Genomic DNA, 27,931 nt, shown 5'->3' with positions numbered 1-27,931 from the left:
AGAGAAGACCCCTAAATATTTAGAGAAGAGGCAAACTAGATGAGATAATGAGTCCACAAATCACAGGGATAAAACAAAATTTATTATACTTTCATATAAACGTATTATTCTATAAGAAGTTTAAGATCTGAGAGTTGACAAGAAGTTCTTCTATTTCAATGTCATTAAGATTTAGAACTAGATAATAAATAATTAAATAAAACAAGGTTAAATAAAACTCTTATAAGAATAAAACTCAGTAAAAAGCGAGACTAAAAAGGTAGGCCTTGAGTTTGCTTTTAAAAATGTTAATGTTCTGTGCAGAAGACCTCAGTGTGCAACACTCCACCATCCTGAAAACTATGACTATATTCCTCTGATGCAAATAAGCGTGTTAAATTAATTGTATTTCTCGGCACCCCCTTGTGGAAGGAGCAATGAATCACATCTCTGTGATCTGATCTTGTGCATGCTACAGTTTCCTATAAGGACAGAACCCCTCTGCTGTCTCGTGACTGTCAGACGTGTCAGAGTTCACTGTGTGAAACTGAAGCGAAGGCTCTCCCAGGAGCGGTGACAGTTGTTAGGAATGACCCTACAGAACACATAAAAAATATATCACTCACCTCCTGATGGTCTTGTCTGCTTTATAGCTCGTAAAGAGTCTGTTTCATAACCCGACAAAAACTCCTCACTGGAGCTTTAAAGGGATTGATTCTCTTCTCTGCATTGAGTTAGTTAATGGACGTAGTATCCGTGATGTCACCCATTTGTTTCTGAAGCGCTATTTTGAGGCCAGTCGGCGGCGGCAGCCATAATGCTGCTGTTGAGTGATTGTGACGTAAAGAGGCGGGCTTTGAGCCTCCTAGCCAACAGCTACAGTGTTCCCGCCTCATTGGAAAACTTGTAATCTTAGTCTCTTTGAGATTACCTCATTAGAAAAAAAATCCCCCCTGTACAGTGTGCGCCAATCAAGAAATGAGCTATCCAGACTACACTCGTCTTTTGAACCAGGCTGTAAACATGTTTATTTCTGCTGTAAAGATCGTCTTCTTTGAATTGGTGTGTATGTGGTTTCCGGTACTTCCAGAACCAGCCTCAAGCGGATCCTTGATGAACTGCAGTTTTTAACACTTCCGCATAGGACTCATATTTTTAGAGAGGAGAGGAGGAGGCTGCCGCTTGAGTGCTGACACAGGATCTAACATATGAAATCAGAATCAGAAAGAACTTTAATCACAATTTATCTCAAGAATACAAAGAATTTGACTCCGATATTTTTGCGTACTCCCTGTACAAACATAAATAGACAGACACTAAAAATCAAGTACTAATAAAAAATATATAAAATATATATATAAGTACAAAAGGCACGAGTGCAATAAAAGAAACAATAGACAAACATGATAATGTGCAATAGTGCAAAGATGAAGGTGGCTCTGTCCATGAGGTAGCTGGTTTATGACACAGTGTTAAGTGTTCATCAGTGTGACGGCCTGGGGAAGAAACTGTTCCTGTGTCTGGATGTTTTTGCGTACAGAGCTCTGTAACGCCGACCGGAGGGGAGGAGTTTGAAAAGTGAGTGTCCAGGGTGTGAGGGGTCTGCAGAGATGTTAGTGGCCCGCTTCCTGGTCCTGGACCGGTACAAGTCCTGGATGGAGGGCAGGCTGACTCCAATGATCTTCTCTGCAGACCTGACTGTGCGCTGCAGTATGTGCCTGTCATGTTTGGAGGCAGAGGGAAACCAAACAGTGATGGAGAGAGACAGGACAGACTGGATGATGGAGGTGTAAAAGATGATGAGCAGTTCTCGGGGCAGGTTGAACTTCCTGAGCTGTCTGAGGAAGTGCAGCCTCTGCTGTGCCTTCTTCCTGATGGAGTCTATGTGGGAGGTCCACTTCAGGTCCTGGGAGATAGTAGATCTCAGGAACCGGAAGCGCTGTGGACGGAGTAACAGGGAAACATGTTTGAGTTTCTGGAGATCTGTGACCTTTTTGTGAGTTAATTTAAGAGGCGTGATGCCAAACCTGGAACTGACTTTCCTCCACCTTACTGGACGGTCTCTATCTGCTTTGGGTTTTGATGCATGGACTTGTCTGTACCCTGGCCCTCTCTAAACATCTCTCAGTCTTGGTTTCTTGCTCTCTTTTTCTGACTTATTAATGAACACAGTAACAACACATGGACGCATGCTCCATTTCTCTCTGTAGGCTTTTATTCTATTGTTGCTTTTTTGTTTGTTTTTATCCCTCTTCTGTTTTCTTCTAAAATGAGGGATACAAAAACATTGATGCTAATTGAATAACTGTTGTTCAGTCGAGCCCTCAAACAGCCCTTTTCATTGGCGCAGGTAGGAGGTCATCATCCAGGAGTCAGGACCCGCTCCTGAGATCACGTGACTGGGATTCTTCCAGCTTCAGAGGAAGGCAGTAACAACACTCAAAGCACTCTTCACTTTCAGTGTTATTGTGAGGGGAGGAAACAGTACCAGGGGTTCTTGAGAAAGTTCTGTTAGCACTGGATGTTTCTTCATGTGTGAGTCCTGGCTCTGGTTGTCAGGGTTCAGGTAGTGTCAGGAGATTTAAAGAAGCTGCACATGCATTCAGAGGTTTCCATGTGTCTTAGATGTGTCTTTGTGGAGCAGGATCAAATCATATATTACAGGTGACATATCATGCAAAATTGACTTTTTAATGGTTCTCTATACCTGAAATATGTGTCCCTGGCATGTCTACAAACCCCCCGAAAATGAAAAAAATCCATTCTGCCCCTGTTCTGATTTCTCCACCTTTCTGTAAATGTGTGCTGAAACAAGCCGTTTCAGTTTTCAGTGTTTTTCATACGTCACAACAATATCCGGTCTGTCACGGAGTCAGAGCTCGGAGCTTGTTCAGCCCATAGACTGTATAAAATACAGTGATAATGATAAGTGCTAGCGCTAGTTAGCATAGCCACATAGCTACATGTTCGTAGCTGTGTACCAAGACACACGTCGACATGCTGACAAATAAAACAACAAGAGACACAAAATCTGTGACCACTGGTTCAGAAAGGTCCTGCTGCAGGCGCCTCTCCGTCAGGATCAGATTCTGGATCAGATTCAGAGGGTTGAAGTAACGCGGGTCTGTGAGCAGCCGTGTATATTCAGCCAACATGTAAACATTAGATCAACGTGCTTGAGAGCCGAGGACACATCCACTTCCTGAGGGTGCGTGGTCAGAGAGCTCATTCTCATTTAAAGGCACAGACACAGAAAACAGCCTGTTCTGAGCAGGGCTGAAAAAGAGGGGTTTACAGGAAGACCTAAATCTGATTTCAAAGTGTTTTTTTGAGCATAAACTTTAAAGACATGTTTTGGGGACCTCTTAGACCAATATATTTTGATGAAAAACAACGTAATATATCACCTTTAAAGCTGTTTGCTAACCGCATTAAGTAACAGAAGAAGAATAATTCTAACTGCATTAAATAAAATAAGAAGATAAGAAAGTCCTTTACTCGTCCCACAACGGAGAAATTCAAGAATGAAGAAGAAAATAGCAAAAGAAGAAGAAAACATCAGCGGCAGTCACGGTGATTTTCTCTGTTTCTGAATCTCACACTACTACACACGTATTTCCAGAGACTGAGCATGGCTGTAACATGTAGGGGGCATGGTCAGAGGGAAAACAGAGTGTTCTGAGCAGGGCTGAAAAAGAGGGGTTTACAGGCATGCCAAAATCTGATTTCAAAGTGTTTTTTTGAGCAATAAACTTTAAAGACGTGTTTTTGAGGACCTCTTAGACCAATATATGTTGATGAAAAAGAGCATACTATGTCACCTTTAAGTTATTGTCCTGAAATAAGAACATTTGAATGGAAGCATCCTCTGTGGGTTAAATGCAGAACACTTCTTCTTCTTCTTCTTCTTCTTCTTCTTCTTCTACTTCTTCTACTTCTTCTTCTTCATTCCCTTCACGTCCTGCAGTGGAAGCAGAATCCATTTCGGTTCCCACACAGCGTATTTTATCTCCCCTCTCATCACTTAGTCGTGCGTTGCAGTTTTTAATGCATTTTTCTGGGATTTTAAACAATTAATTAAGTTGGTGCAGCCCGTGACGCGAGCAGGATGAGATGCGCTGCCCCGAAAAATGCGCAGCTCCTCAGACGTGCTTGTGTTGCATGACGCTCTCTCTCTCTCTCTCTCTCTCTCTCTCTCTCTCTCTCTCTCTCTCTCTCTCTCTCACTCTCTCTCTCTCTCTCTCTCAGTAAAGGTGACCGGGCAGCTTCGATCTGGCTCATTATTTACTGTCTCAACATTCAGCAGCAGCGGTTGGAGAGACCTCCTGACGCAGATCTGCTCTGGACTCTGTTGTGACTGCTGGAATACAGCTGCCGGCGCGGGGGGTGGGTGGGGGGTGTCTGTGTATTGACATGTGAAGTGCTGGGTGACGCTTCATGCGCCAACCTTCCCCTCCTCAGGTGAAGCCTGCACACCTTACAGGCTGTTTTTTCCTCCTGTCTCAGCGCGGCGACATTTGCATCCGGATTCGTCTTTTTTCTCACCTCGCCTTCTGACGCTTGGATGTTGGTAAAACGACGCGCATGCGTTGCTCTTGGAATAATTTTGCAGCCTAAGTTGCATCTCAGAGATCTCGTGTGAAAAGTATCTGGCCGGATCAGGAGTCAGTGATGTGGGGGACTCTGGACCGCGGGTGCTGGGGGCTCTCCTGCTTGTCCCTGCTGGCGTCTGTGGTGTGCGGGGCGCAAAGGTGAGAATATGCATGTGTCATCATGTCTGTGTCATACATGATCTATGTGTGATCCTTCTGCTGTGAACATACATGTGTTTCCCTGCTCAGTGCCAACGAGCCCAGCAACATGTCCTATGTGAAAGCCACCGTGGACAAGCTGCTGAAGGGCTATGACATCCGTCTGAGGCCTGATTTTGGAGGTAAAGCCCCCCCCCCCTACCAGAGGCGCGCTCCTGCAGTCTGATTAACATGTGCTATGCTGCTCACTAACTCTCCACTGTCATGTCTCCCATAGGCGCCCCTGTAGATGTTGGCATGAGCATAGACATCGCCAGTATTGACATGGTGTCTGAAGTCAACATGGTAAGTTCCTCTCCTCCTTCTCTCCTAATGCGGCGCAGAGTCAGAGAGAGAGAGAGAGAGAGAGAGAGACTCCAGAAAGAGAGGGAGAGAAAAACAGATGGAGGTTTCAAACCGGTGTCAGTCCGGTTCGCCGGTGTGCTTGCTGCAGCGCCTCTCCTGAAGGAAGCTAAAAAGATACCCCCTCCCTCCCTCCCTGCTCTCTCTCTCTCTCTCTCTCCCTCCTCCCTCCCTCCATCTCTTCTCTCTCTCTCTCCCTCCTCCCCCCTCCGCTCCCCTTTTCAGCACCATGGAGAGATCCGCAATGTGTCAAAGCCAATCCGTATGCATCAAGTACTTCCCCTGTGGTGTCACAACCGGCAGAGGCAGAGTATTAACAAGACAGAGAGAGAGAGAGACAGCGCGCGCGAGAGAGAGAGAGAGAGAGAGAGAGAGAGAGAGAGAGAGAGAGAGAGAGAGAGAGAGAGAGAGAGAGAGAGAGAGAGAGAGAGTTTAGTGATTCCACGCACGAGGCTGCGGGCCCAGCATGCGTGGAGTGTGTGCAGGTGTCGGAGTGTGTCCAGCAGCAGCGGTCAGGGAGACGGACACATGAGGGAAAAGACACATGAGGGGACAGACACATGAGAGGACAGACATATGAGGGAAAAGACACATGGGGGACAGACACATGAGGGGACAGATATATGAAGGGACAGACACATGAGGGGAAAGACACATGAGGGGAAAGACACATGAGGGGACAGACACATGAGGGGAAAGACACATGAGGGTAAAGACACATGAGAGGACAGACATATGAGGGGAAAGACACATGAGGGGAAAGACATATGAGGGGAAAGACACATGGGGGACAGACATGAGGGGACAGATATGAGGGGACAGACACATGAGGGGAAAGACACATGAGGGGACAGACATGAGGGGACAGACATATGAGGGGAAAGACATATGAGGGGAAAGACACATGAGGGGACAGACATGAGGGGACAGACATATGAGGGGAAAGACACATGGGGGACAGACATGAGGGGACAGATATGAGGGGACAGACACATGAAGGGAAAGACACACGAGGGGACAAACATATGAGGGGAAAGACATATTAGGGGACAGACATATGAGGGGAAAGACACATGAGGGGACAGACATATGAGGGGAAAGACATATGAGGGGAAAGACACATGGGGGACAGACATGAGGGGACAGATATGAGGGGACAGACACATGAAGGGAAAGACACACGAGGGGACAAACATATGAGGGGAAAGACATATTAGGGGACAGACATATGAGGGGAAAAACACATGAGGGGACAGACATATTAGGGGAAAGACATATGAGGGGAAAGACACATGAGGGGACAGACATATGAGGGGACAGACATATGAGGGGACAGAGATATGAGGGGAAAGACACATGAGGGGACAGACAGATGCAGGAAGAAGACGTCTGTGAGCGCGTTTTGTCCGTTTGTTGGCCTCGATGCAGTAATTACATAACGGCTGTCAGTGAGTCAGGAGGAAGGAGCCCAGTGGAGCAGAGCGTCTGCAGAATATGATTTGACCACTTAATACAGGCTATCAATGCTGCTGCTTCTGCTGCTGCTGCCGGGCTGTACAGGGGACGTACACATCAGTGTCAGCAGGAGGAGGTGTGTGAGGTCAGAGAACATGTGTGTGTCAAACATGTCACAGTGATGCTGCTCTGCTGCTGCAGCCTCACAGAATCCCTCTGTTTGTGAGATGTGCTCGGTTTCTACATGTAGGTCTGCTATTAGCCGGCTTCTGAGAACACTGTGGTGCAGCTTTGAAGCAGAGCTCCTGGAGCTAAATTTAGTCTGAGCTCAGGAGCTGCCATGAATCAAAGTTACTGATCATTGGATGTTTTTCACACTGAAGCTACATATAGGTTCTGTGATAACCTCGTAGGCTGACCTCAGACTCAAAACGAGGAACATTTTCACCTCCTGTTACTCTTATCAATCAGAATTATTGATGTTAACAGTGTCAGTCATTCAGTGAATCATCTGCTCCTCTATACTTGAAGTAATGCAGGAGGGCTACCCGGTTTGCAGAGTCCAGACCTCCTTTGGGGTGTCTGCTCCTCCTCGCCTGGGAGTGACAGTTTCACTGTAAGACAGTCACATGTCGGGTGCAGTCTGGCTTATTTCAGCACTATGGATCCCCCTCCCCCTCAGAAAAAGCTGAATAAGCTGTTATTTAATTGCAGTAAATGCATCCAAAGAAAGAACTAACTTCACTGTGCTGTGTGGGGTGAGAAGACATCACTTCTACAGTAAAGTAAAAGTGGATTTCTCCATACAAACATCTCAGTCCTGGTAGACTTTTTTGGTGCAGTGTCACATAAATACTTATATATTCAGTCATACCATCAGAAAGCTAGCTCAGAGTTCAGTCTGAATGACCTTAAGTGTGATGCAGTGTGGAGCAAAGGAACCATCTTCCTCTCCTCTGTCTTCTTTCATTGAATCTGCAGTATCAAACAGAAACAGGTGACAGTGATGTTCGGTCTCAATCTGCACCCTCCAGCTGAGCACCGGCTGCAGAGCGGTGCGTGAACAGTCACAGGAGTTCAGGCAGCGAGGTGGTTCCTGTGCGAAACTTCAGTTTGACCGCTCAACTTGTTCTGAAGCGTGTGTTTACAGATGCATGCTCTCTAGAGGAAGAGAAGTTGTATGAATCAAGTCGTTTCATTAGTTTAACCTTTAAAGTTTCATTATTGAATTCTGCAATCATGAATTTCATGTTATAACATCAAACTGTTGAAACCTTTCTCTGGTGACTTTGTTCTGTATCTGCAAAAAGCACCTTTTAGTTGTAGTCTGCAGCCTGTAACAGGAGGAACGCTGCTTCTTGATTTACATTTATAGCACACACATAAGTCATCTTTACATGACAGCGTGAATTCGTTAAGTAAATGCACACAGTGTTTGGAGAGTTAATGACGAGCTGTCACTGTGAGCCGGGGTTATGAATCGTTGAGCAGCCTGAATCAGAGCGATGAGTCGGTGGGAGTGTTTCTGTGCAGAGTTTGGATGTTCTCCCTGTGTGTGCATGGACTCTGGCTTCCTCTCACAGTCCAAAGACACAAACATGAGGTTCATTGTTGACTCTAAATTACCAGAGGGAGCTGATTTGTTCTTTGTCTTAATGCATCCGCTCTGTGATTGGCTGGCGACCTGTCCAGGACAATTGGCTCCGGCCTTGCTGTGACCCTCAACATGATAAGATGATGGATTGATGGTTAAAGAGAAATATATAAAAACCCAAAAAGGAGTGTGGAATAGTTATTCACTTTGCAGAAATACAACCAGTGCATGAAAAGAATAAACAGAAATACAATAGCTGCAGTTGTTCAGGACTCAAACTGCATCATAAGAAGTTGCTGTGCTGCAGTTTTAGTTTTTGGACGTCCCTTCTGAAGCCTTGAATTTGCCATTTTGGTTGTTGCCATCTTTTTTTTCCTGTTTCTTAGAATTCAAAATTTTCAGTCACATGACCAGCGTAAAAAGGGAGCAGTAAAATGAAGGCCTCTATCGGACTCTCTGCAGAGCTGCAGCAGGCTGTTATTGTTCATCTCTTCAGAATGAGGTGTTTTTATATCGCCTGACATCCACAGAAAAACAGGCATGAAAAGAAACTTTAAGTTTGGGCACTGGCCACCTTTAAACAATGCTTTAATCAGTCATTTCAAACGGCTAAACTTCACTAAAAAACGCAGCCAGGATGAGAGTCTGCAGAAGTACGGACAGCTGTGTGTATTTTCCATATGGTCGAGTCAGTAACGCTGCAGTTTGAGAAGTTCTTCATCATCAAACTAAAGGTGGGTGATATCATTCATGCAGACGGGTAAAACCATCTCCACCTCTCAGAAGTTTCCTCTCAACTTACCTAAAATCACTTCATCACCAGCAAACAGCGACCGTTTAATTCAAACAGCTACATGAATTAAAATACTGTGTTTACATCAACATACCAGTAATGAAATGTTCCCTCAAAGACGTGTGGATCCTTGTTTTGTTCCCTCACCATGGACAGCAAAGCGTCTACTAGCGTGAATCCACATCTCCTCCTCACTGGATTTTGGTTCTCAGATCTTTGGAAGCAGAACCCGAGCTTTTCCCTTCATCAGCATCCAATTGAACAGCTGTTGGGCATTTTTTTAAAGTTTGTAAATACATAGTTTTCAGCAGAGTCCTGTGAACCAAGGGGTGGCCAAATCCTCAATCACACGCCGCTATATCAACAATATTTCTCTTAGAGGACAAAATCTACAGAAGAGCAACACGTGACAGGACGAATGAAAACATCCAACTGGAGCATCAATCCATGGACTCACCGCACTGATATAAATCTGATGCTGTTGTTTTGTCCTCCATCATGCTGCTTCTCAGCCTACTTCTGATGTCATATCCTGCCTCGTGAGACTCCTCCCCTTCCTACCTGAGTCCAGCAGGGAAGACTTTTGAAAAATTGACATTTCTATAAAACTTCAGAGGTGCACAGTGTTTGTGGAAGAGCGCTGATGCTCTTACTAATTCAACATTGTAAGGTAGAAAAACACAGAGAACTTTATTCAATGGACACAGAGAGAGAAGTCTGCACGGCCTCATGACGTGTTTAGATTTTAAAGATCATCATCTTAAAGTGCACAGAGGAGACTCTCTTCTTTCTGCGGCACAGGTTCAGAGATGTTTCTGACATCCGTCTAGAGTAACTCTTGGTGGGAACGTGAAAAGTAATGAATGCAAACTTCTGAGTGACAGATGTCTGTGTGGATCCCTTCCTGCCGCTGATGTAAAAAAATAAAGGCTTTCCAAAATAAGAGTCAGACCCCCTGCTGGGCTGCCGATCCGTTTCAGACCATCAAAGGAGAAAATGTGAGATGAGACTAAAGTTGATGGACAGTTTTCCCAGCAGCAGATATTCTAACTTCTCAAACGTGCGTGTCACTTTAACACATCTCTCATCAATATGTGTTATTTTATTTGGAGCCAGTTCAAATGCTTGAATCACAGAAACATCACCTTCACTTCTTCACAAAGCTCTTTGGAGTCTTTCAGCTCGTTGTTTTGGTTCTTGTTGTTTGTATTTATCACTCTCGACTTCAGAGACCGGCTGCTAATCTTCGTGACACAGCTCCTGTAAACACACTGGAAACCGCAAAGCCAACGGCGCCTCCACCGCCACATTTCCAAAGCCATACGATGATGCCCGGCCCGACTGATTCCATTCGCTGACAACCAGAGTCCGAAACTGGAAAACAAAACTTTTATGTGAACAAACATGGAGTACAGTGGGCAGTAGAAGCTCAGCTGTCCCTCTACTTAACAGTTTGTCTGTAATGTTTCTAATTAGTGTTCCTCTGAGCAGATCAGGGCGAGTAAAATCCCTCCCTCACACCTCAAGATAATCTGCAGAACCATCAGGAAATCAGGATTCTGCCATATGTTGTGTGAAGAGGCGAATCAGAGTGAAAATGTGCTTTAATATATTGTAGTGTGAACCCTGCGTTACACAGAAAGGATCTCTTGTTGCAGACTGAAGGTAAAAGTTTGAAATCTGTGCAGACTAACGTGAAGAACAAGAGAATGCATCGTTCTATATTTTCTTATGTCCGTTTATTATCTCAGCAAATTAACCCGGACAAAGCGACAAAAACAAAACCCAAAGTGTGAATAATCTATATAATTCAAAGAGTTTATGAGCAGAAAGGTCAGCCTTTGTTTAAACATGAGAGGAGTCTAAATGCGAGGTGCATTGCAGGGATCAGCTGATGTCTTCTTCTCGCCTCTCCTCCCTCATTATCTGCTGATCCTCTCACTTTCTGCTTTGTCTGACACATCTTTAGCAGCTCGCAGCCACCGTTTCTCAGTCACCTCTCATCTGCAAGGACACACTGCAGCTCCTCAAATAACTTTCATCACACTCCTCCGTGGTGGGCTGCACTTCATTGATCTCACCTCTGATGGGAGAAAATGTGTTTCCATCACCATCAGTGCATCTCATCGCAGCTTTATTAAACAAAGTAACACAGACTCTGCCGCGCTGCTGTCGCTCACGGGAGCTTTCTGTCTCAGGTGGTACGCTGTGTTTCTGACCGTCATCGGGTACCTGGCTTAAAGTTAGACCTCCTGCAGGTTTCACTTTCATCTTTAAACACTTAACATAAACCAAATCAGTGAGATGCTAACGGAGCTCAGATAAATAACTATTTAAATCCAAACGTATCCAAAGAACGAATCCTTACAGTCTGGCGTGTTGCACGCCGTCCTATTTTAACGGCTGCTTCAAGTGATGCATCCTACTTTTCCCAAACCATATGGCGCCATCCAAACAAGATGTCTGACTCTCAACCGGTCGAGTTATACATTATTCAATATAAATGAAATAGAGAGATGTTAAAATGCTAAAAAACAGACCTGTTAGGACGCCACCCACCACTGCTGCTCCACTTGTCTTAAACTGAGGAAGGTCAAAATCAAACCAGTAGAATAGAATAGAATGCCTTTATTGTCATTGCGTGACTTGCATACAATGAAATTAGGAGTGCAGCTCTGTTGGTGCATACATGCCTATATACATAAAACAACAATAGCAGCAAGAGCAACAGTGTTCTGATAATAAAACCTCTTTTTTTTAAAAGAAATGACTGTGAAAATAAATAGTATTAAGTTATAGAGTATTTACTGTGAGTATTGCACGTCGGGTGGGGAGCGGGGTGGGCAGAATATTGCACATTGATTTTAGTGCACGGAAGGAAGAGTCTAGTCAGTGTGTTTTATGGTGAGTGGTCTATTGGTCCTGGATCTGTGAGACCTGTAGCGCCGTCCTGAGGGCAACAGGTTGATTAAGTGGTGACCGGGGTGGGACGAGTCCTTCACAATGTTTGTAGCCCTGCTGAGGTAGCGAGAGCTGGCAATGTTGTCCAGGGAGAGCAGAGAGCAGCCAGTGATCTTCTGTGCCGTGCTGATCACTCTCTGCAGAGCTCTCTTTTCTGCTAATGTGCAACCAGCGTACCACACCGTGATGCAGTACCCCAGAATGCTCTCCACGGTGGCTCTGTAGAAGGCCACAAGAAGCTTCTCCTCCAGATTGTTTCTCCTGAGCACCCTCAGGAAGTGGAGTCGCTGCTGGGCCTTCTTTACCACCGCCGTGGTGTTAGCAGACCAGGAGACGTTGTCTGTGATGTGGACGCCCAGGAATTAGAAGGAGTTGACCCTTTCAACGCAGGCCCCATTGATGGTCAGTGGAGCCGAGTCCATGCTGCATTTACGGAAGTCCATGATGAGTTCTTTTGTTTGTGTGGTGTTCAGTGAGAGGTCGTTCACCGAACACCACGCCGAAAGTTTCCTAACTTCATCTCTGTAGGCCGATCGTCTCCGCCTAAGACAAGCCCGACCACGGTGGTATCATCAGCAAATTGGATGATGACAGTACTGCACAAGGTGTATTTTCTTCGTAGTGCACCGCTGTTTACTGTGCATGCATGTGTTGACGATGAGGGAGAGAAGCTGCTAAGAAGTGGAGAGAGCAAATTTTTTTATGCAGGACTGTGTCTGCATTCTGGGAAACGGTACATGAGGGAGACTGGTCTGCTGTGTACTGAGAGATTTACGGGTAGTTTTGGCTCTTGTTTACTTCCTGCATAATACACTTGGCCAATCAGAACGTACTGCTAGTATAGTAGGCGGTTTGAAAACAGCTTGGGTCCTTTCGCAGACTGGCACCTTAGTATGAGTCTGGATGGTTGTCTGTCTGTGTGTTGTGTGTATTGATGAGTTCAGGGCCGACCCGTTCATCCCAGTTTTTGTAAGAGAGCCACAGATGTTTGATGAAGCTGAATATCTTCACAAATTAAAAACGAGTCACCATCAGACAACGTTTCGTCACACAGGGAGAGAGTCCCTGAACCCTCGAGTCAAACAGTCTGCTCATAAGTTTAATGGGAACATATTTTCTGGAGTCTGTTTTTGTTTTACTGCTTTATAATCATGACGACCTGTTTCTGCTCATGCTGTTCTATACCTCCATCGCTGAAGTGAAACGCGTCCCCGTGCTTTAGGACTACCATTCCACCTGAAGTGCTGCCTGTTGGTTGTTTGAGTACAAAATAACTCCCTGGTGTTGGACTGAAATCCAAATAAGTGTCCCCCCTGCTGGATCCACAGTTGGTTGTTTCTTGAGCACATTAGCAAAAGGAGAGAGAGAGAGAGATGGAGAGAGAGAGAGAGAGATAGTGAATGGTGGTGTGTGATGCTAAATCAGAAGGCCTCTTTAAAAACTGAGGAGAAATGTTGCTGTTCCATCTTTGCAGCTCTTTGCAACACATCACCAAAGTAATCCCAGATTAAACTCAGGTCTGTGAATTTTTAAAGCAGGACTTTAAATCATATGTTGGAAATGAAATATTAAAACACTGAAGCTCGTGTTTTTTAAAGGGACAAACTTCTTTCAGAGACTTTATGGGATGTAGCTTTGCTCTCACTCTGCAGACTGCTCCTCCAGCAGCCCAGCTTTGAGCTCCAGAGTCGTGTGATCTTGAGTCTGCATGGTCAAGGTGTCCAGTAAAAATAGAATCAAATAAATGGCAGTAATTGTAAAGCTTGGACGATCATGCAAACATGGCATTGATTTACTCAAACACGGAGCGATGATCTGATCTATCAGTCAGAGGTAACGGGATGAGGAGGGCAGCTGTTCTTCTCTGGTGCTATTTCTTTGAACGCTCACACACCAACATGCTTCTGCCTGCTCTGGCACCGGCTTCATGAAACTCATTGTAGCTCTCTGGAACCAGCTGAATGAGCTTCAGTGATGTCCCCGAGGCTGCAGAGAGGAGCGAACTGTTCGCAGCCAGATTTCAGAATATGAGAATAGCTGCCAAAAGTGAACGTGGCCACTGCAGCTGGACGCAGTGAGCGCTGGCAGGAAGTGAGGCAAGCGGCTGCTCCTCCTTTATGACTAATACACGGACATACGGCTGAAACTGTAAATGTGGCCCTCAAATATTTGAGTTTGAAGTTTGAAGGAAAGAATCAGTGAGCAGTAAACAAAAGAAAATACTGATACCTTTACGTAAGAGTCTGGAGAGCTTATGGAATGCATTTCTAGTCCAGTCATCCTGTTTGATATTTAAATGAAGCTGAAATGTTTTGCTGGATGATGGAAATAAAGGAAAGGATGAAGGAGGGTTGCAGACCTTCAGAGGTGTTCAAAGGAGAAAGGTTCATCCTCAGGGAGCTGGAATGACCTCAGTATGTTTCAGAGCAAGCTGCACTGATAACTCCTCTGTGATCACAGGCAGTGATGGGTTTCTTTAAGGAAAGATCAGGATGGAGACACGACGAATATCTTCATCTATGTTTTTCAACATGCTCTCATCCCAGATTGTTAAATACTGATGCGTATACTCTTTCCACACAGAGAAACCCTCCAGCATGTTCGCTGCTCTCTGATCGTAGAGAGAAATAAAAGGTTGTCAGATTTCTGCTGATGGGAGCCGGGTTTTTTTTGAGGGGGGTTCCTCTTGCTTTTGCTCTTCTTACAGACTATTTTTCCTGCCGGTCTGGGTAGTCCTGGTCAATACTTCATGGATTCTGTATGTGTAATCTGAAAACAGAAATGAGGACATAGATATTGCTTGATGCTCTGTTTGTTTTGTTCGTACATTTGTTGTTTTGGACTGAAATGTTGGGTCTGCTGATGGACCAGCTTGACCTATCCCTGTGAGTAATGGCCTTCTACTTGTTCACATATGGAGGAGAGTCAGATGAAGAGGCGAGCTCCTACAGATTTCCCCGAGGACTTTTCTCGCGTCACATTCGGGCAAGTCAGGCGACCTTGTCCCTGACACTGACCGGAGGCCGGCGGACAGGCCCGTGTGCTCGTGCAGCATACGACTGAACTTGGCAGTTAGTGAACAGATTATGAGGAGATTGCAGATCATTGTCAGGCCCGTACTGGCCTTAGTCATCAGACATGCTGTGCTGTCAGAGAGGAGAGCAGCTGGTGAGGTAAAGCGACAGTGATGCGACGTGAGGTTTTGCTGCTCGCTCGCTGAGGTCTGGCTCCTTTTCTCAGCGTGCACACTGATCGGCTATGGCATTGTTTCTGCCTGGATGATGCATAGTGCTCGCTGCAGAAAGGAGCACAGCGTGCATTCATGTCTGGAGATACGTTGTTATTTGTCTTGTGAATGTCAAACACTGGCAGCTGAAGTTCGATCGTTTGCTATCCCAGCATTCCTTGCACAACCAAGGGGTCGTGTCCTTGGGTGGACTCCTTTCACAACAAATAATGACCGGCTGTTTGTTGTACGCGCTGCTCGCTGATGATTTCCTGCTGCAGTTTAGATAATCAACGAGCCAGCTGATCAACCCCGCGTTCCTGTGCTCCTCCCATGGGCCAGATTTCCTGAATTATTGTTTCTAGCTTTAGTTGCTGAAGTCTCAGTCTCAAAGTAAAAAATAACACAGACACTACAGAAAAGATCTGCTGTGTTTCACGGACATAAAACTAATCTAGGTAACTCCATGCTGACAGCAACTGACAGGTTAAACTTAACGCTGTATTTACAAATTAAAGGTCAGCAAAAACTTAACAAAAACAACTCTCCTCTCTTTTTCTGAATAAATGAAATAATTATCTTGTAATTAAAAAAAGAGGTGTTTAAAGGAGAATACAAATCTGCTTGTTTTTTCTGACTCAGCAAGATTTTCTTGTTTTTTGGTAAAAATTCAGAAGTCAAGCTTTGTCAGGTCTGACCTCAAGAGGAGAAGAAAACTACGTCTACAATGTTTGTTTGTTGAATGGAGGTGGGATCCATCATTTCTAATGCTGCGTTCAGGGAAGTCAGGAAATCTAAACGCTGATTGTCTTTAGTGACACAGCATCAAGCAGATTTGTGTCTCAGTGTAAATGTTTGATCTACAACAAATTGTTAGCTGCTCTTCATGCAGATATCTGTTTAGAGAGAGAAAGAAATCCTCCTCAGATTAATGTTATCACGCTGGATTGTGTTTCTCCTGCTTTTGCTCTCCATACAGACTGTTTTACCTGTAGACACCTGATTGGTCAGTATATATTGCAACTCAAAAAAACAATGGAAACTTTCAATTAGGCCTTTTAGTTTAATCCAGTCTTGTGGTTTCACTAACATGGTACTTTTCAGAGCCCGTTCTGAACTGCTGGGTGCTGCAGTGTTTCTGCAGGATCAGTTTGTTGATAGGCTGCTTCATGGATGTACACTACCAGTCAAAAGTTTGGAAACACCTTCTAATTCAAGGGTTTGTATTTATTTTAATCATTTGAAACACTGTAGATTAATACCAAAGACATCAAAGCTATGAAAGAACATATATGGAATTATTTAATTAACAAAAAAAGTGTTAAACAAAGCAGAATATGTTTTATATTTTAGATTCTTTAAAGTAGCCCCCTTTTTCCTTCATGACAACTTTGCATACTCTTGGTATTCTCTCAGTCTGCTTCATGAAGTGGTCTCCTGGAATGGTTTCTAATTAACATGAGCCTTGTCAAGAGTTCATTTGTAGAATGACTTGCCTTCTTAATGTGTTTGAGACCATCAGTTGTGTTGTTCAGATGTAGGGTTGGCACACAATGGATAGCCCTGTTTGACTACTGTTGTAATCCATATTATGTCAAAACCAGATTATTTCATAGTTTTGATGTCTTCAGTATTAATCTACAATATTGAAAATAATTAAAATAAATAAAAACCATTGAATGAGAATGTGTGTCCAAACTTTTGACTGGTAATGTAAGATCATGCATCTGAAATGCATTCAGGTTGGCTATGTAGTGACCGGAGACAATGAGGCATCCTGGTGTGTTAATTCAGAAATATAATACGTAGATATTCATTTAATGGGCACTAAGAGAATAATATTAGATCACTCCAACCTTGTTATGAAGGAGCTCAGCAAACCAGAGTGAAGTTGTTCTCTGGATGTACTGGACACTGAAGGAAAGATTTGTTATCACGGCAGCTCCGATAAACACGTCCGACTTGGCGTTTTGACTCCAGCACGTCTCTGCACGAGTCCTCTGTCTGCCGTGTGTTTTAATGACACGTCTTCTGATAGAAGACACCGTCCCAGAGGCTGTGGGAAGCTTGCTGCTGCCAAAATCAATCAATAGCTTCAGCACACAAGCAATAAGCAGCCCATCAGCTGCTAATGAAAATGTGCACATTGCCTTCAGTAACATCAACAGCTACGTCTGCATTACACTGACAGCCAGCTAATAAGATTACACAGTCACCAACGGATCTTATAGCTCGGCCTGCTGTTGGTCATTTAATACAACTTGAAATTAGCAAGTAGCTACTGTAGAGAGGTTTTGCATTAAAGATCTGATAGCTGGTATCTAACCCTGCAGGATACACAGACTGTATAAATGATGGATGCTGTCATTGATTAAAACATGAATTACCCCGTGAAGGTGCGGAAGCCCTAAGTGGACACGGAGAACAAGACAAACAACAGACAACAAGTAATCATTACATCAAACGGTAAATTAGCGGCGTGCAGCAGTGAAACGTGCACACACAGGTCACATGATCCTGGTTTTAAAGTCCTCCAAACTGATGAAGTAATCCGGTTTTATGTGACCTTGTAGCTCAGACTAGATGAGGGAGCAAACACAGTAAAAGCACTTTTACCAGAGACAGAGCGAGTCTGAGGAATAACACACAGGATGTGACCGTGAGACCGAAGGTTACAGCCGCTGACGTTTCAGGAGTCAGTAAAGAACATAAAGAAGAAGAGTGTTCATGTAGTAAGGCCTTGTAAAGTAAGGTGCTGCAATGATTGGTCCAATATCTTCATGCATATAAAAATGTCACTTACAGATAAAAAAAAAAAGGTTACAGGATAGACATAATCTTGACTTTCCACTTGAGTCTGAGCAATGGGTTCCAGGTCTGGACTGTCACAGTGACCCCACTGTTGAGAAGAATGAGAAAAATAAGTTCATATCCTGAGAAAACACCCGAAAATAACTCATTGTTTCCATAAAACTGAGTAAAAAATGTCTGTCTACTTTCAGCTTCTGTGTAAAAAATCCTGAAATAAGCTGAGTGTGAAATGTTCCCCTAAAGAATGCATAATGTCTCATTTAAATGTATGCAAACAACACTGGAACACTGATGCAATCTGCTCTGTGGTGCATTTAACCCATTGTGAATTAGACAATGTTCGTCAGTCTCATTTGCACGTTTGTCGGCTGCAAAACCTGCGCAGTCTTCTCCTGAACCAGGTCTTTAGAGAGCTAACAAGTCAGACACAGTGTGCACGGTTACTGATACCGTGAGGAAGTGCTTACAGATAAATTATGCAGCTCTAGAAATCACTCACATAAAAATGCAGAGTTCTGGGTCGGTCACTTAGTACGATGTGCTGCACACCAAGACGTTATTTTTCAGACAATTGCATGTACATTTTTCAAAAGGCTCCAACAATGCAGGCCGAGACTTACGTTTCTGTGACAGAATTATCTGAGGGGGTATCCAGTCGACAGCGAGCAGCATCCATGTGTCACTCAGAGCGACTTAATCGTGCACAAGTTAGGCTTTAGTTGTAAGAACAGAAATCATCACAAAACGTTGAACGTAAACGTTAAAGGGACATGAGATGTAGAGTCCAAAGCAAGCGGCAACCTCCAGTCTAAAAATATGAGCCCAATGCGGAAGAGATATGAACTGCAGTTCATCAAGGATCTGTTTGAAGCCGGCCCCAGAAGATCCAGAAACCACATACACACCAATTCAAAAAAGAGGATCTTTACAGCAGAAATAAACATGTTTACAGTCTGGTTCAAAAACGAGTGTAGTCTGAATAGCTAATTTCTCAATTGGCACACACTGTATGGGGGGTGAACTTTTTCATAACGCTGTAATTCAAAAATATTGAGATTATGAGTCTTCCAATGAGAGGCACAGCTGACTTGATTGACAGGCGAGAACACTGTAGCTGTTGGCGAGGAGGCTCAAAGCACCCTCTTTAAATCCCAATCGCTCGACAGCAGCAATATGGCTGCCGCCGCCGACTGGCCTCAAAACAGCGCTTCAGAAACAGAAGGGTGACGTCACGGATACTACGTCCATTATTTATACAGTCTATGGTCCAAAGATGTTTTTTGAACCAATGTGTTTTAATATGGAGCCTAATGGAGATCGACTCACTTCTGGAGTCAGCCTCAAGTGGACACTGAAGGTACTGCGTTCTGCATCGGCTTAATATTTCAGCACTAGATGGTGCAGCTTGAACGGAGCTTGCATGAGAATAACTGGGGAAAACCCAAGGACAACACATTTGCTAATCTGTTTGCAGCTACATATCAGTATTTAGAGATTTCTTTCTTCTTGTAAAACAAAAACCCGACGAGAAAACTTGAGTGGATTTTGGACTCTTCTTGAAAACTGCAGATGGTGACGAAGGACTGATGTATTAATCCTCTAACTGTGTTACTGAGATGTGATTACTCCTCATTGAAAACTTGACTCAATACTCCGCCTGAAGGGCTTAAAATAAAGTCAGCTGTGGCGGTTTTTATACTCTTTAAGTAGACTTTATTTTATTTAGAGGTTAAATCAAAACTCCATAAAGTGACGTGAAACAGAGCCAGCTCTGAAACCCTTTCATCCCTTAAAGCAGCTAGACACTGATTCTGTGCCGGCTTCTTGGTGGAGGGAGTCATTCCTCTTGTCCTTGAGTTCACTGCAGTGAGAAACCTTGACTTTTACTGAATCGTCACTTTCTACCTTTATGTGAGAGCATACTGGGGTTGGCATGGAAACAGAGGGAGGGAGAGAGAGAGGAGGCTGGTTGGTTTGGTAACAGAGGCCGGCCTGATTGGTTACACACAGTCAGCATCTGTGGTCCTGTAGATTATCATGTCCTCTGTTACTGATGTTATCATCATTATTATTATTTTTATGATCATTGTTATTTTTATGATCATTGTTATTGTAACACTGGAAATGTGTGCATCCCTTAAGATGCTGTGAACTGAACTAAAAGTCCTTGATGAGTTTTTTTTTAATGTAAAACTAAATCTGAATGTTACAGTCTCCCAAGTAACAAAGGAACACAGGCTCAATAGTGGAGACCACAACATACAAAAACAGAAGGGACGCCACACAAAGATGCCAATCAAAAATCCCAAGCTTTATTTGAAATAGAAACCCCTCCCAAATTAAAGAACCAACGAAATCAAAAGAAATAAGGGAAACAATAAGGGACTGGAGACCCCGGCCAAAAAGAACAAAAGATGGAAAGGTGCAGGACCAGCTGCACAATGGGCCATCGCTCCCTGCACCTAACCCCTAAACTAGACTGATAACAAAATCTAAGCCATAGTGTCACAGAGCCACCAGCTCCCTCTGCCACTCTTTTCTTACCTAGAAAATGCCAATGACTGCACTCTGTGGCGTATGGAATTATTGGGCGGACTTATTGCAGCCTAGCTGCTGACACAGACAACTGAGATTTCTCATCTCAGTGTTAGATCACTTTGTGTATTACTCCCTATCAATGTGTACATTGCTTGCAAAATAAAATGTCCTACTCCAGCTTTAACGGGTCTTAAGTTTGCTGAAATAACAACATCATGATGCAGATTAGTCAAAAGTCAAAAGTCAAGCTTTGTCAGGTCTGTCCTGAAGAGGAGAAGAAAACTACTTTTACAATACTTGTTTGTTGAATGGAGGTCTATGAAAGAGGATTAGAGACCCTGATGTTTTTTTCTTTTTAGCTCTGACCTTCTTCACGGAATGTTCAATTTGTTCTCAGAATTCCGACATCAAAGAGAGAAATGTTCTAGAACTCTGTCTTAGAACACCTGCTGGTGGGATCCATCATTTCTGATGCGTTCCACTCTCTCCCTCTCTTTATTGACAATCGCTGGATTGTGCACACTACTGACACCTGATTGGTCAGTACTACTTGGACAAAGCAGGCGGTTACATCAGTGAAATATTCCAGGTAGCATGGTCAAGCTTCACACAGTAGGATAACAATCTCTCCATGTCACATAACCCTGAATATATACGTTACCTTACTATTTAATTCTAAACACACGACAGAGAAACTCAGAAATAAATCTAAACTGGAACAATAATAAAAAAGTGAAGCACACTATCCTATACTGCTAAATTTGACTTCTGTGGTAACCATTCCAGATGACATGTTCGTCAACTCCAAAAGACATGAACCGTAAGTCCTCCAATAAAGGACCCGGTCTTTATTGGAGGACGTACAGTGATTAGTTTTGTGAGTGTTGTCTAATGAACGGCTGAGCACCTCTGCCTGTGTGAGTTTTCCCAGCCAGATGCTGAGGTGTGGTGCAGGAGGACTGCGATGTTACCTCAGCAGAGCTCTCTTTATGATGTCTTCTTCCAGAGATGGAAGAATTAGGTCAGGCAGGAGCTCACTGCAGTGGGGTCAGCTTGGCATCAGCGCACATGCTCTGCTGTGCTGTACTGCTTGTTTATTTGCTGCATTAAAATCAGGGCAGGGAACAGTAGAAACAGCAGATTTTAAGACACTTACAGAGACAGAAAGAGAGAGAGGATGCTGTAGGCATTAAACAGATTTGCTACGTTCAAAGAGGAGGTGTAAAGGACGACAAACGGAGGGCATTTGAAGTCCATGTTGTGCTGTCAGCCTGGAGTGCGGTGCAGTGTGGTGCAGAAACAGCAGCAGCGGTGCAGCTCTGCCTCTCCCTGCCTCCACGCTTTAGCACAGCTCATATGCATCATGTATTCAGCTCACGTTAAGGTTGCTCTGCCTCCGAAACACAGACGTGCCTCACCGATGGGTGCTGAGGGGATCAGCTGTTTCTAATAATAGCCTCTTAGAAAGTCTTCATCCCCAGTGGGACTGTTACCCCCACCCACACCCGACAAACACCCACAAACACACTCGCTGAGGCTGTCCTTACTCTGTGCCTCTGCTCTATGAGAGCTGGTGTCACCTACAGTTTATTAGAGGCCTGTAGCAGAGGTAGAGACTGGCTTATTGGCTTAATTATCTGTTTTATCACTGAGTGAGCATCCGCAGAGCTACAGAAGAGCCGGTGCTTGAATCTAACTCGTCTACAGTCACTGTAAACAGTCACTTCATGAAATCAAGTCATCCTCAGTAACAGAGATTTACAGGTACATGAAACAAGACTTTAGAGATATTTAGTCATAAAAAGCCCTTAGTCATGAATTCACAATTAAAAGGCAGAGAGTGAGAGAAGAGCAGAGAGAGGCAGCCCCTGCAGGATCTTTACGGGCCTTTTATCTGTCGTGATTGTTGTGATCTAAAATGCCTGATTAATGTTTAGAGTTTGTTTTTCTTTCTAATACAGCCATCTATTGGCTGAGGGAGGGATTTGTCTTCTGACATCACAAAAGGTCACTTTCCAGGGTGCAAAATAAGATAAGTTAAAATGGCAACAACTGAGTAAAATCCCATGAAATGCTATGTTTACACTGCATGATCAAAGTTTGCAACACAGCTTGTGATTGGTCAGTAGACTCCCCACAGTGGATGGCTATTTCTCAAAATGGATGAGTCATCAGAAGAAGAGAGAGTTGGATTTGTAATCATGGATTCACAGTTAGAAGTCTTCATAACGACGCAGCAGAGCTCTTGTTAGGACGGCGTGCCTGTTTAGCTGTGATTCTCCAGCATGCAGCGCTCAAGAGACATTAAAGACACAGGAGACTTTTGTTTGTTAATATTTTTATGATCAAAGAAGTTAATTTAGGGATGTTTGTGCTGATGCATGTGGAAAAATAAAAGCTGCTGAGATTGATAAAAATTTGAGGTCACAGATAAAGGGCTGGGATTGGCTGAATTTAAGTGAACGCACTGAATTGCAGCTTCCTGTGTGTGAAAAGGTGAAGTCTTGAAATTTATATGAAGGTTTGACGATATGACAGCTCCTCAAAAGTGAGGCCAAACATTTGGAGCACCCCCTACTGACTAAAGCCTGTCTCCTCCATATAAACAGATGGAACGTGAGTCAAACAAAAAAATTAAAATACACATAAATTAAATGTTTGTCAAACATGGTTTATGTTGTTATAGTTAGTTCTTGCTGATGTATGTCACAGAGATCAGTGTGTTACTTTGACATTTTTGGGCACAGCTGTTGTTGGGGACGTCATTGCCTCGTTTTTTCGTCTTTGGTAGTTTCGGCAGTGCCTTTTCTGCCGCACTGGACTGACTTTGATGTGTCGTGTAACACCGTAATTGCAGTTAAAAACAACAACCGACTTCTTCTTGTGACACCTATGCAGGTTGCACCAAACAAAATGTCCTGCCCTCTTTCTGAGAGTGACAACAGAAACACTCGGTGGAGCAGAGGCTTTAAGATTACTTGAACATAATGCTTTCGAATGGTTAAAATCGAAACAGATTATTCTCTGCACCTGATGGGGGACAAAAGGGGGTGTGGCTTCATGATTGACAGCTGTGTTGACCAATGAGGCTCCTGCAGCGCTGTGTGCACAGGAATATCAGAGGAAACGTAACAAACACTAACACAAGTGTCATTGAATGCACCATAACCGTGAGAGTCTGCTTCAAACCCACACAATCAAATGTGTTTGTCATCAGCTGATATTTCCTCTTTGTAAACTTAGTGAAAAATGCAAAATCAATAAAATGAACTGAAACAAGAAGGTGCCGAGTTTTCTAATATTAGAGCCACAGATAAACAATTACTGCGTTTACAGAATCATTAAATAGAGACTCACAAACAGCCCAAACACTCTGGACGATGAAAAGTCTCAGAGAGCTGTATCACTTCAGTTTTTAATGCCATTAACGTCTGCGGGCATTCCGCAGGAAGCCAGCCAGAGAAGGACTTAAACGTGCTATTTTCAGACGCATGAATCATCACGCTCCTCTCTGATTTGTTTAGCAATTCAAATTTTTCAAATTGTTAAATGAAGTGAAACAAACAAACAAAATTCAGGCTGAAAAACAGTTTTAGCATTTGCACCCACTGAGCAAGTTTACTATGAATAGATGGGAGGCAAACTTGGAACCAGCTCGTAGTCTCTGTGGGGTAATGAGCATCATCATTCAGCTGTGTTACATCCTGTTTTATAAATCTCAGGACGGCGGCCTCAGAGTGTGTCGTGCACCTTATCGTCTATAAGAGCAATGTTTGCTCTTGATGACTGAAATGAAATGAAGAGAACTCTTTCAGGGCTAAACAGATGTCCCACTCGCAGGTTTGTCCCTTTGTTTAAACGCCTTTACTCAGAGAGGACCGGACGGTGGATGGAGCAGGAAACTGGGAGAGAGAGCGGGGAAGGAGCCGCATGGTGGAATTGAACCCATGCTGCTCTCTTGAGAGCTCCAGCCTCCCGACATGAGACTCGCTCCAGCTGGTTCGTTTAGGCAGCAATTGTGATTCTTGGTGGTTAACCTCCTTGCGTAGCTTGCACCCCTCCATGTTCACTGGCAGTAAAGGAGTCTATATTTACAGCTGGGTGTTCAGGTTTATGTTGTTGTGGTTTGAAAAAGAACCAGCAGTGTTTGTCTTAAAGCTGAAAACAAGCCTGTTCTCTGTCCTTGTGTTGTTTTATGACCACAGAGAAAAAGCTTTCAGACGTGCCTGAAGTACATGGTTGCTTTTTTTTTTTTTGTTCAGAAAGTTTGTTTCCCCCTGGCTTGTTGGGAAATGCACAATAAGCATCTTTACAAACTGCAACGAATGCTGAAAGCCAGAGAGCTGTGAGTGGAATCTTAACAGCAGCTCTGCACCTCAGATTAGCTCGATAGAGGAGCAGTGTGCAGCTTTCTTCTGCAGATTTCTGCAAAGGTTACCTGCAGTCAACTGAAGCATGTCAATGAGTCGTTCATCTGAATGCCTGCAAGGCTTTTAAGAGCTGTTATGAATTCTATAAATGAAGGAAGGCCTTTTTGTGTCAGCTTGTACATTCTCCTGAATGCCTGGTTCTTTTTCTGTTTGATGCAGTGGAAGATTTCACTGCAGCCCTCTGCATGCATATCTAATAAGCAGCCCTGTTCTTCTATAATGCACCTGTTCTTTCCCTTTATGTGCACAGGTTTCTGACACACCACCCACCATGTGCAGTATACACATGGAGGGTGTCAGTGCTTGAGGATGTGATGATGGCACATTGTGAGCAGGTGTAAATTAAAAGATTGACTCAGATGCTCATAAAGGGCCGTGCAGAGGATGAGAGAGTTAAATTCTGCAGTGATACAGAACACAGTGCTAATACTGCCTCCACCTAAAGCTGATCGCTTACAGAGAGGCAGCATGTGCTCACAGTATCCTTTGTTTCAGACGATTTCACAGTTATTACCAGGACACTCAGCTGCACTCATGACAAAGACCATCTGAGTGATTGTTACTCTGTCAAATCTAATCAGACGAAGCAATAACCTCCCTCTTGCACCATCACGCTCCTCACTGAGGACCAGGCTGGGACGTGTTTTTAACTCGATGATGACATTTTCCTCTGCTTCTTGACCCGCTGTTATCAGACAGAGATCGTTGTGTTGCTTAATATAAACCGTGATGGTGGCGGTAAAAATAGCTCAGAGTCCTGAAGTCTCATACAGCTCTGGATGCTTCTCTATCGCTCGTCACAACTTACCTGAAGTAGGTGTCGTCACAGGTGGATCAAAGTCTGAGCTGATCACACCTGGTATATTATTATGAGACTTGTTAACTTTTGGGTCTGAGATAGAACATGGAGAGGGAGTCGGAGAGCCCCACCCCCCCGCCCCTCGCCCCTGACGTAGGCGGTTCGCAGTTCTAGACCAGCAAAGAGTTGGAGCCACTCTGTCGAAATACGAAAAACTGGTTCTCAATTGAGCGCCGGCTCCGAACCAGCCCTTAACTGCCTCGGTCGAAAAGGGTTATTTGCTAACAGCTACAGGGTGCCGACCTGTCAATCAAGTCAGCTACGCCCTTATTTGGGCAAAACTCGTAATCTTAATATCTTCTTCTTATTCAGACTCAAACAGTTTTTTTGAACCAGGCTGTAAACATGTTTATTTCTGCTGTAAAGATCGGCTCTATGAATGGGTGTGTATGTGGTTTCCTGTGTTTCTGTAGCCAGCCTCTAGTGGACGCTTCATGAACTGCAGTTTTTAACACTTCTGCATGAGCTTTAGATTTTAAGACTGGAGGTTTGCAGCTTGTGGTGTACTGAAGGAGGCACTAAGAGGGGCGAGAGGTGAATGAATAACTTTTATGTCTCCTTTTACAGAATCAAATTTCCACCACCCGTTGATGCGTTCATTAATAAAGTGTGAAGTTTCCAGGGGGACGACCGGTAGACCCCCTTCTTAGTGATCGTGCCTCGTAATGTTCAGATGAGCCCCATGCAGCGGGGGATACCGGCTAAACTGATGTGCTCACAGTGTGGTCCTCAGAATGCTGCTGGAGGGAACTCTTTGTGGATCACATCTTTCTGTGTGCTGGCGTCCCGTGGCGTAAAGGAAGTACCCCCCTGACCCTCAAACAGCCTGAGCATGCCACCGCTCTTTAGTTCCGAACTCTATTCGCTGTCCTCTGAATCCAAAAAATAAACTTTACAAAGGTGCACTCAGATGTGAAGAACGTTCATCATGTTCCTGCTTTCCTCACAGACAAACATTTGGATCTGTTTGATTCTGATGTACGTTTTGCTTCTTGTGTCGACCTTTGCTGCCACGATGTCCCTGACTTTATGAAGTCAAACTCAAACAGACAGACACACAAAATAACCGCACATATCTCAACATTTACTCTCCTATCACCTTTCATGTCGGTTGCATTTCCGGCCTTGACAGAGTTAGGAGAAATAACAAACTCAGGAGAGACGTGAAGCTGAGGAGCAATGAGAGCCAGGCCATAGCTAACCAAATCAACACGGTGCAGCTTTCAGATGAAACCGATACCAGAGAAGAGGTGTGTGACTATCGGGATGTGATTCATAAAACGCAAGATTAAGATTTATTTATGGAATACAATCATCAGAACTGTGTACAATAAAGATTTTGAGAAAGGTGCAAGATATTTGGTGACATACACACTCCCCTAGCTTGAATTGGCATCCAATTAAAACACTTGCATGTGCTTAAACCACATTTTGTAGTTACAGGTGATGCTTAACACTTCTATTTTTACATTAATTGAGTCATTTGACCTGCAGGATTTTTTGTTTCAGGATTTGTTGGGTTCACTCGGATGTAGTATGTGGTGCAGGAGACAGCTGTCAGTTAGGGTGGAAGGAAACATGAGGCTGTCTCATAGTGGAGACACTCACAGGTACTTCTCACATCTGAAACCAGCTCTCATGACTCTCTGATTGGGAGAGGACGTGTTGGAGAGGGTGGTCGTGGTGGAGTCTCTGAGAGGCCGACCACAGGCCTGCAGTGTGCTCAGGGCTCATGTGGTGACGGAGCCTCTGAAGGACAGGTGAAGGAGGCCGCGCGGCTCTCTGAGGAGTTGTGGAGAGAATAGGAGGGAGCAGGCCGGTCACTGTTCCTGCTGCTTAATAAGAAGTGACGTTACACAACGTAATCCACCTCAGCGGTCTCTGTGCCGAGGCTGGAAGGACTAGTTTCTGAGAAGAAGGGACACACTGCACAGAAAGCTGTGGCTCTCTGCCCTCTGACAGGCCACACCGTGAATCATGGAGCACGCTACGATTCAGGCTCCGTCACACAGCAGCAGCAACAACTCATGTAGCCTTCCTGTTTAATTCACCACATGCACACAGCAGCCATTTTCCTCTGAGGTCACACTCAGAGAGGGAGCTGACACACTGCTGTAATGTTTTACTGCTGG

The 27,931-nt window shown here is 44.2% G+C and overlaps 2 protein-coding genes and 1 long non-coding RNA gene across 7 annotated transcripts in view; 1 reads left to right on the top strand and 2 right to left on the bottom strand.

The window, feature by feature from the left end:
* LOC117806222 (NLR family CARD domain-containing protein 3-like) overlaps positions 1-27,931 on the bottom strand; it is a 435,740-nt gene that overhangs the window by 336,877 nt on the left and 70,932 nt on the right. The window lies entirely within an intron of this gene.
* Positions 1,301-9,577, bottom strand: LOC117806247. 2 transcript variants are annotated; one of them, XR_004629633.1, is made up of 3 exons: positions 9,432-9,577; positions 9,069-9,239; positions 1,301-1,918 (listed from the first exon to the last, which is right to left on the bottom strand). It is a non-coding gene; the product is annotated as an uncharacterized LOC117806247 (long non-coding RNA). The 2 variants fall into 2 exon arrangements; XR_004629632.1 differs by lacking the exon at positions 1,301-1,918 and adding an exon at positions 7,548-7,748.
* gabrb1 (gamma-aminobutyric acid type A receptor subunit beta1) overlaps positions 4,552-27,931 on the top strand; it is a 51,951-nt gene continuing 28,571 nt past the window's right edge. Inside the window, exons 1-3 of one of the 2 annotated variants that reach the window (XM_034675056.1) lie at positions 4,552-4,730; positions 4,821-4,912; positions 5,008-5,075. In XM_034675056.1, coding sequence (XP_034530947.1) covers positions 4,651-4,730; positions 4,821-4,912; positions 5,008-5,075 — 240 coding nt within the window. In that variant the 5' untranslated portion in view covers positions 4,552-4,650. The remainder of the gene's footprint in view (positions 4,731-4,820; positions 4,913-5,007; positions 5,076-27,931) is intronic. The other variant, XM_034675058.1, reaches the window with a different exon arrangement.

The sequence above is a fragment of the Notolabrus celidotus genome, chromosome 22 (genome assembly GCF_009762535.1).
Source record: "Notolabrus celidotus isolate fNotCel1 chromosome 22, fNotCel1.pri, whole genome shotgun sequence".
NCBI classification, from domain to species: Eukaryota; Metazoa; Chordata; class Actinopteri; order Labriformes; family Labridae; genus Notolabrus; species Notolabrus celidotus.
This window is presented reverse-complemented; position numbering and strand designations above follow the sequence as displayed.